The sequence below is a fragment of the Chaetura pelagica genome, unplaced genomic scaffold, assembly GCF_000747805.2.
Source record: "Chaetura pelagica isolate M959 unplaced genomic scaffold, ChaPel_1.0 scaffold3, whole genome shotgun sequence".
In the NCBI taxonomy this organism is placed as follows: Eukaryota; Metazoa; Chordata; class Aves; order Apodiformes; family Apodidae; genus Chaetura; species Chaetura pelagica.
The window spans coordinates 7,140,284-7,149,781 of record NW_009952974.1 but is presented as its reverse complement, the minus strand read 5'-3'; the positions used below and the strand labels follow the sequence as shown (position 1 = coordinate 7,149,781).

The 9,498-nt window shown below is 55.9% G+C and overlaps 1 protein-coding gene across 1 annotated transcript in view; it reads left to right on the top strand.

The window, feature by feature from the left end:
- Positions 1-302: 302 nt before the first annotated feature.
- Positions 303-9,498, top strand: part of NHEJ1 (nonhomologous end-joining factor 1) — a 47,580-nt gene continuing 38,384 nt past the window's right edge. The window contains exons 1-4 of the mRNA XM_009996071.1: positions 303-488; positions 1,380-1,589; positions 3,747-3,885; positions 5,426-5,484. Of these exons, the coding sequence (XP_009994373.1) occupies positions 303-488; positions 1,380-1,589; positions 3,747-3,885; positions 5,426-5,484 (594 nt within the window). The remainder of the gene's footprint in view (positions 489-1,379; positions 1,590-3,746; positions 3,886-5,425; positions 5,485-9,498) is intronic.

The following is a 9,498-nucleotide window of genomic DNA, read 5'->3' as shown; positions in this document are numbered from 1 at the left end:
GGCGTGGGATGGCTCCGGGGAGGCAGCAGGTCACACTGCTGTGTGTCTGCTGGTGCGTTCGGGGTGCTTCTTGTGAGCTGGGCTGGGAACTGCCCTGCACAGAGCTCCCCAGAATGCCCGCCCCAGCAGAGCTGCATGGATGTGTGCAGGGATGTGTGTGGCCAGAGCTGACTGAGCGTCCTCAGGGTGGATCTGGCATCGTGGAGGGGCCTGCAGGAAGCGAGGATCTGTGTGTGGCCACCCTAGGGATCTGTGTCTTCCTGGGTGGGGGCTGAGGCAGAGACCTGATTCTTGTCTTACAGATGGAGGGCTCCGAGGAGCTGGAGAGCAGCCTCCTGACACAGCCCTGGGCTTCTGTTTGCTTTGGCGAGTCCACTTTTCTTGCCAAAGCGTCCTTCAGGGATACTGGCTACATCCTGCTGCTCTCTGACCTCAGCAGCATCTGGTATGAGAGTGCAGATGCTGAGGTCGTGGGACAAAGGTCCAAGGTGAGTGTCTGGAAAGTCCAGGGGCCTCCTTTTCTCCTCACAGTGACTGATGTCCCAGCATAAACTGCTTGGTTACACAGTGGTTGTTGGGTCTGACAAGGCTTGGGTGCAAATGTCTGGCCTGGGAAATCCCTGGACAGCTATGCCCAAGCATTGTCATCCCATTTAGCTGAGTACCCTCCTCCTGGGAGAGTGTGCCAGGCTATTATAGCATGCCCAGGCCAACAAAATGTTCATTGGTGCTGCATTCTGAGGCCAGCACACACACTTCTGGACTGGATGGGCAGCTGGTTTCCTCAGGACCAGTGTACTAAGGAGGAGCTTAAAACAAGGCTGCCTTCCCACCAGTGGTGGAGAGACTTCTGTTCATGTTCATAGACAGGTACAGGCTCCCATGGAGTGTCTTGTCAGCACAGCCCTCATCCCCTCACCCCAGCCCATGTGCCCAGGCCCCAATGTGCCCTCCATATGCCATGTCCCTCTGTCACAGAGTCGCTGTACTGAGCAGTTGGTGGCAGGAGAGAGGCATGCAATGACAGCTATCCCCCAGCTCTGGCAGGTGAGCTGAGCTGTGACAGCTCTCAGCCAGCCTATGACACTCTAAGTGGCATGTGTGGCAGATGTGCTAGTGGAGACCATTGCACCCTGCCCACTACCCAGACCTTTCTGACCTGGTGGGGCAGGGGACCCTTCCCAGCTCAGGTGGCCTTGGAGAACCGGTGGGGAATGTCCTGTTGCAGGGCTGGTAGCCAAGGCCCTGAGATGGCTTTTTGCAGCTTTGGGACATGCGGAAGCAGTTTGGCTCCTTGTGTGCTGGGGATCCTGCTGCTTTTTTTCCCAGCATCAAGCTCCCTGGGGTGTTGCTGCACCCCTAACCTTGCCTTTCCCCAGGAGCTGAACAAGCGGCTGACGGTCCATGTGTCCTCCTTCCTGCACCACTTGTCCAAGCTGATGTGCCCCTTGCTGGCAGGGCAGCAGGACACTGCCACCTCCTTCTCCTGCCACCACACTGCCAGCAGCCTCAACCTGCGTGTGAAGAGCGAGCTCTCGGGACTGCCCTTCTACTGGCACTTCCACTGCTGCCCTGCTCCCCTGGAGATGGTGAGAAAAGCTGTGGAGAATCTGGGGAGGGAGACAGCCAGAATTAAGGATTGTCTCCTAATGCTTGGAGGTTTTGGGCAGTCTTGGGCCATGCTGGTGACTGCAAGGTGCCTGGCTCTGCCTGCTGCCCCTCCTGGGGTTCACTATCTCTGATTCTTCCCATTGAGGCTTTGGCATCTTGCTTGGTGCCTTGCAGCAAGGCAAGGATGGCCCAGCACATGCTGCTGCCAGGGCAGCAAGGGGATATCCAGCTCGGGATGATGATGCCCTGCCAGCGCCCCACAGGGCAGGGCGGTGCTGTTCTCCGGTGCCTGCCGCGGGGCGGGGCACAGGGCGGCAGGCACCCCCGAAGGACCTCTCAGCCACCTGTCACAGTGGAGGGAATTAAAGCAGGGTCTCCCCGGCTTTTAAGGGGTTGCTCTTACCACAGGGCTGCCTGACACTTTGGGTTTCGGGAAGCAGCCCCTTGGCAATCGGTCCCGCCGCTCCCCGGGCCCTGCGCGCACCAGAGGGCGCCCGGCACCCGCGAACCGCCGCGACGGAAGCCCCGGCTCCGCCGCCCGCCCTGTGGATCCAATGCCGCCGGGCAGCCCGGGAGGCATCGCCCGGAATTCCCGGTAACCTCTCCCGAGATGTCCCCCCGGGCACGGCCCTTCTCCCCCTGTGTCCTTGAACATCACGGGGAGGAGAACTGGGCGCCCCGCATGCTGTCGGGGGGCTTTTCACTGTCAAGGTTTAACTGGCGAGCAAATAAACTCAGGGTCTTGGCTTGGCTTGCCCCAGGGACTTTGCTGTCCCTCCCTGGGCAGGAAGCACGGAGGCTGGGCCGAGAAGGTGCAATGATAGATTAGATATGGCAAATAAATTCTTTAAATTCTTTCCTGTGAGGGTGGTGAGACACTGGCATGGGTTGCCCAGAAAAGTTGTGGCTGCCCCTTCCCTGGAAGCAAGGCCAGGATGGATGGGCTTGGAGCAACCTGGTCTAGTGGATGGAGACCCTGTCCAAGGCAGGGGTGTTGCAAGTAGGTGACCTTTAAGGTCCCTTCCAACCTAAACCATTCTGTGATTCCAGAGCTCAAACTCTCAGCTGGTAGCTGTTCCTCTCCCTTTGCTTGGAATTAAGCTGGATGTCTGCAAGGCATCCAAGAGGTGGGAAGCAGTTGGGATGCTGAGCGTGGCTGGTATGGATGCAGGAATGAGGACCAACTCTGCCTTGATAAGCTGTACTCAGCAGCTGGCCAAGGGCTCCAGGCAGGCATGGACCCCACCTGGCAAACCAGTGCTCACTCTGTCCTGTCCCATCTGCAGGGGACGGTGCCCCCTGAGCATTTGGGTAGTCGAGGGCCATCACCTCTGCAGCTCGTGCCTGGGGGTTAACAGAGTGTGGAGCTCACTGTGGACTTGCTGTAGGAGCAAGAATGTTTCTCAAGCAATGCTGAGTTTGTTGCCCTCTCACCTATGGGCCCAGCCTGGACACAAAGGCAAGGGGTAGCAGGAGACTGCTTCATGTGCCTGGTGGGCCAGGGTGTCCCAGCCTGGCCTCAGAACAGGGCACGTGCCTAGGTCTCTGCATGGGACTTGTGTGGCCATAAGCTAAGGGTGGGCTGCAATGGAGAGCTGCAGCCTGTCCCAGTCCTGCATACTGGGACCCTGCTGCTTTTGATCTTGACTCCCTGGGAAAGACTCTCTTGTTCCTTGAGCTACAGTTTGACACCTCATATTCTGATTTTTTGCCCATTGCTGCCTGTTTCCTGTGCAGGAACATGTCCTGGGGTGTGCAGAGCCATGGGGAGGATGTGGGTGGCACATGGGGAGCTCTCTGCCTTGTGCTGCATCCCAGATCATGGGAGGAGCATTACCCACGCTGCCCCATTGTGCTCTCCCACCCAAACTCTCCCCTGCTGCAGCCTCCAGCTATGAAAGGATGTGGCTGGGATGAAGGGACATGTCCCACAGCATCCTGCCTCCCTTCTCACAGCTCCTGTCTTTTGACCACTGCCCACTGGATTTGGGTAAGACATGAAGTATCTTGGAGAGCCTTGTGTGACCTGGAGCGCAGCTTTTGCTAGGACCTTGCTGGCTGCCTTGCTTGAACTGTTCTATGGGCAGCTGTGTACATCCCTGGATCTTCCCTAGAGTGTATCTCCTCCATTCTAGGTGTCCCGTCACCTTGTGCGGCCCCTGATTCGGATGAGCCTGGCGTTGCAGTGCCAGGTGGAGGAGCTGACCTCCCTGCTGCTCCAGAAGGATGCTGAGATTGAAGACTACAGGGAGAGCGGGGCTGCTCTCAGCAGAGGTGAGGAGGGATGCCTGGGGCCGAGAGAGGCACAAGCAGGGAGCAAGTTTCCTCCTCAGCACGGGGCTGGCATGCTCTGCTCCCTCTGGCTGTTACCCAGCCGGGCTTGTGTTTCATGTGCAGCAGCGCCAGCAGCCAGACGGTAGCCAGCAAGCTGGGGAGCAGCCCCTGGGAGAGCTGGGGGAGGAACCGCCCTTGACCAGTAGCCGAAGGAACTGGGGAGTCGCCAAGGGGCTCTCCACTTTGCTGAGAACACCTGGCCACGCCCCAGGAGCTGGTGGGGATGCCAGCTGGGGCCGGCCCTGGGGCGGTGTCGGGTTCCCTTCCCGAGCACGGGAGCTCACCGAGCACTTGGAGAGCTACCACGGGCTCCCGGCTCTCCCCACTGCCTGTAGGAAGCATAGCCATGCCCATAGGTCCCCTTCCCATGCCCATAGGTCCCCTTCCCATGCCCATGGGTCCCCTTCCCGTGCCCAGCTTGCCTCGCCATCAGGGGGCACAGGCAGGAGGAAGCCCCCTCAGGTAGGTTGTGCATCAGGACCTGCCTGGTGGAGCCACCTTGGGGGGTTTGTCCTCCACTCAAGGAGGTTGGCTGAGTGCTGATTTTTGAGTTGTCTCTGGCTACTGCATTGCTCTGTCCTGCTGCCAGAGGTGATACCTGCCCTTCCATGGGATCCTTATTCCCCCAGGATGTAGGGTCTGATGAAGGCCACTCCTGACTTGCATATCATGGCCAGGAAGGTGATGTGGTCCAGACCCTGTTCCATAGCAGGTGCCCCAGCACAGAAGCCTGGATCTGCCCTGCAGCTGCACTAGAGCTGTGTCAGCCAGCCATGCTCTCCATTCTCCCCCTGTGTGCCGGCTCTGCAGGGCTTCAAACAGCAAAGACAACCTGGTTTGGGTCCAGGGACTGATGCTGGTTCGTCTTCTCCCTTGTCGGGGCAAGGCAGGAAGCTGGGAGGAAGTGGTGCAGCAGTGCTGCAACCTTGCCAGGTGCTTTTCCAGACAACATCTTAGCAAGGATGGGGAAAAGTTAGTGCTTTGAATGATATGCAGAACAGAATGAGCTGTAACGGATTTTTCCATGTTCTGTAAGAAGAGGACATAGGCTGGGTAACCCCATCAGAAAAGCAGCTGGAAACAAGCAGTCCCTGTCCTGTGGTGTGGCTGCGTGCTGCTCAGGCCTAGGCAGCCCTTTCAAGCTGTGAATGGTGCTAGCATGTCCTTCCACTGTCCCCTGCCCCTCTGTGTGGGAGGATGATGAGACAAGTGTGGATGGGTTCTGGGATCTGCTAACTGGTCAGTGTGCACATCAACAGGCTCACCCTTATTCCCCCATGTGCCTGCGCTCCCTGTACCTTCTGCTAAACAGGTGATGTGTCTGTAGCCCAATAGCCTGCTAGGCTCTCCCGCTGGCTGAGATGAGTGTGCTGGAGGTGTTCCCCTGCATCCCCCTTCCCCCATGGGCAGGCAGGTTAAGGGGAAGCTGGGGTGGGAGATCTGGCCAGACCTGCCTGGGTGATCCTGCTCTCCCTTGCAGACCGCCTGCGGACAGAGCCCTTCCAGGAGGAGACATTTCAACAGAACTTCATGCACGAGGTAAGGAGCAGTACAAGTCCTCCCTCCTTCTGCCAGCAGCCCCAGTGCAAGGTGTGCTGGGCTGAATGGGGCCATTAGTGGGGATGACTAGACTTGCTTGGAGAGAGGTGGTGCCCACTGGCTCTTTGTGTCCTTGCACTTGGTCTGCAGGGCCAGCAAAACTGGGGACATGCCTGGCATGGCCAGATGGGGACATGGCACCGTGTTTTGTCACCCTGTCACCATTGCCTGGCTGCTAGGAGTTGCCAGGGGTGCAAATGGGGTGACTGCTCCACTGCAGTGTGCCTTTGCTGGGCCATTCTCACCTGCCTCCAGCACTTGCTGTGGACCTGAAACACCAATGCTGATGGCAGGCAGGGAGCAGGTGAATAAGAAGCCATCTGCTCTGTTTAGTTCATCTGCTGCTTTTAGGGGTAGCTTTGCAGTGGCACATTGTAGGGACTAGTGCCTTTCAGCTTGTTATCTGTGCTGTGCCCACTGCTCTCCCCTTGGCCCACTTGACTCTCAAATCAGATCTGTGCTTTGGAGAAACTGGGGCTGGAAGGAGAGAGTCTTTCTTCTGATCCTTTTTCACTACTGGGAATAATGACAGAAGAACTAAAATGGTTCAAACCAATGTGGCAAGATCAGAAATGGTTGATGGTTGTCCATGTGAAAAGAATCAGGATGCTTCTGAGTCTTCTGTGCTCACTGTGAAGGCGCAGGATTGGGGAGCAGTGGTGTCTGCTGGGGATCAGGGAGTCATCCAGGGTGTCCGTGGTGTCACAAGGACTTTGAGAGGATGTAGCTTCATGAGACACATACTGATGCTCTTGCAGAGCCAGCAATAAACCATCTGCAGAGTTTCTAAAAATTCAAGACGATCCCTGTTTCATGTGAGAGGCACTGCATCCAGTGCAGGCAACTTTTGTATCCCACTGGTTATGATGGATAGAGATGAATTCACTGCTGGACTGCAACTTGGAAGTTGCCTAGGGACCGACAATCATGACCAGATTACATTTACCCTGGGCAAAGAAAGGACATTCCTGAACAGTAATTTATATTCTTCATGCTTTGAAAGGGCTCATTTCCCAAAGCAGGGGGAAATTATGAGTGAAATAAGCTCAGAGGAAATATTTAGATAGAAAAATGTGAATGAAAATGGTAAGCTCTTTCAGAAGAATTTCAGAACCACAAAAAGCCACAATTCTACAATCAAGAAAGAGGGCAGTGCTGGCTGAGAGCCTGTTCTGGTTCAGCGGCAAAGTGAAGGCAGCAATTAGAAATAAAAGAGCAGTTTATAACAAATGGGAGAGCGGGAGTAGATAGCAATCAATATAAATTAGAAATTATGAAGTGTAGAAAATGGATAACAGAAGCTAAAGACATCAGGGGAAAATCATGGTGAAGGAGAGAAGGAAAGGCTTTTATGTAGTGTAGTAGGAGAAAACCCCAAGCCATGGCATAAGCTTATTAGTAGATGGAGGTGGTAAGATGATTGATACTGGAGCAGACATGGCAGAAGCAGCCAGTAGATATTTTGGTGCTGTCACTGGAAGGATGCAGCAGATGTGCCAGGATCAGAGGATGATGAAGCATGTCTCTGTCCAAGGGTCGAATGAACAACATCTGCTGCAGATGAAAGTCAGGTTTGAAACTCAAGAGTCCTCCAAGACCTGGTAGGGTGTGGGTCATGGGGGAAGGTGCTCAGTGGGGCAAGGTGGGCAGGAGGGGAGTGATGCAGCCCCACACAGAGCTGTGCAAAAGTGGCTGGTGGGGAAATAATCTGATAGAGACTTAAAAGATGAGCAGGAAGTTGGTGCCATGTGTCCCAAGAACAGCCCAGAAGCAGAACTGGGGCCAGACCACCGGATGGGGTATGGGAGGGTTTGGGAGATGCGCCCCTTCTACATCCCTGGCAGCCAGGTCTGAGCATTGGCCACAGGGGAGAGGCTGGCAGAGGGATGCAGCTGTATGTTCAGTCTGCCTGCAGAGATCTGTCATCTCTGCATTCATCCCATTGCTTTATGAACCCACTGGTGATGCTTTTGGCCCACGTACCATCCTGTGGCAATGAGCCGTGAGATGCAAGCAGCTGCCGCCTTTGGTTTGGATGTGGTACCCTATCTGTTCCTCCTGATGCCTCCTAGGTCTTGTGTTAGTGAGGAACACCAAACATGGCTTTGCAGCTCTCCACCAGCAAATCTGGCTGCTCATCCCAGTCTCCTCTCTCTTCCCACAGCAGAAGGGTGGGCTGGATGATCTCATTATCTCTGGGTAGGTATTTCAGATTCCCCAGATAATTTTTTACTTCATTTGCCAGCTTCAAAAACGAGCAGCAAGATGGGCTTGGGTCCCCAGGACATTCTGCAGGGAGCCAGAAATGCTGTGACCATCTCCTGTGTCTGGTTTTTCAAAAAGATGCTGGACAATCAGCACCGAGCTGCAGGAATGAGTTGAGGGCTGGGGACTGAGCCTGGCATTGAGAGACTTGGAAGGGAAGAGCTCCATTGAGCTTATCAGGGAGAAAATTGAGAGGTGCCTTGATTACAGTTTGTGAAGGTCTTTACAAGGAGAAAATACTGGTTAGTGAAGGGCTCTCTTTAATCTTGTGGAGAGCAGCAGAGCATGAGCCAGACACTGGAAGCTGGAGCCAGGCGATTTGGAGCTGGGATGGATGCACTTGAGTTTGCTCCTGTGGGCAATTAATGACTGGGACATGCTCCCAAGGGCAGCAGTTGATCCTCCATCTCTTGATGTCTCCAAAAGTGGACTTGGAGCCTGCCTGGAAGAAAACCAAGTTGCTGGGCTTGGTCTCGGGGTGTGCGTGGTTGAATATCAGTGGGCAGGAGGTCAGGAAGAGAGGTCTGATGGTCCTCCCAGCCTCTCCTTCTGGGAAATGGGGCATCAGGTTGTGAATATTTGGTAGCAATAAACATCTCCTGGCTGGAAGGGGGCTGTGATGGTGTAATGCAGGGCTGGTGGGATGCGGGAAAGCGCTCCATGGCTTTGCTGACTTCCCAGACCTTTGCAGCATCCCCATGGAGAGGAAAGGACTGGTTCCCCAGGACAGAGCTGCACAGGGAGGCTCCTGCCTCTCAGCTTAAACATGCCTTCCCTGGGCTTGTGTGCACTTGGCTGTCCTGGGCATTTTGACTAATCATGGGGAGTTTTCCAGCAAAGCCCTGGGAATATTTATACGTTTAGGAAACGATGCTTTCACACATGCAGTTTTTGGCAAGAGTTCACTGCTGAGCAGCTGCCTGGCTTTGGGCAGAGCTGGAGGGAGAGCGGCGGCCGCGTGCGAGCCGAGGCAAAGCCGGCAGCTTTTGTTGGCAAGCCCAGGGGTTCATGCCATGAGGGGAAAGCGCGGGTGGCTGGAGAGGGCTCAGTGCCCCGGGGCTGCCCTGGCACCCTTTCCAGCAGCATAGGACACAGCAGATTGGGGGTATTTTGTCCTCGGGTGTCTCTTTCAGTTGCAGAGATGACCCCACAGGGCAGTGTGAGGTGCCCACCCGTGGGTGTTTGAGAGCTCACCCGGCCTTTCTGTGCTCAGCACTTTGTGACTTAGCTTTTAGCAGAGCCCGTTGTCCGACTCTGTGAGGGAGGCAGGGGGTCCGTGTGGTGCTGTACCCCCTGCCCCAGAGAGGACAGGTACAGGTACACTGGGGACAAACTGACGGATGCATCAGCCCAAATATAGCCCCTGTGCCTCAGGATGCTTCGCCCTGAGTATTTTTATCTGCCGCGGGTGGCGCGCAGGGGTGGATGCTCCGCACCTCCGCACGCCCAGCGCGGGACCTCGGCAAACAGGACGCGGCGGGTTCATGGCTTGACCCTCGGGGCCCGGAGAGGAGGAGGAGGATGTGCCATCAAAACAAGCAACGCCAGAGAGGAAGATAAACAAACAGGCGGCTTCCAGAGTGGCCCTGGCCAAGGGCGAGCGGGAGCCCAGAGCCGGGGCCGGCGGCAGTGCCGGCAGCAGTGCTGGCTGGTGTCAGGGCACCTGGGGGTCAGCATCCCTCTTATTGT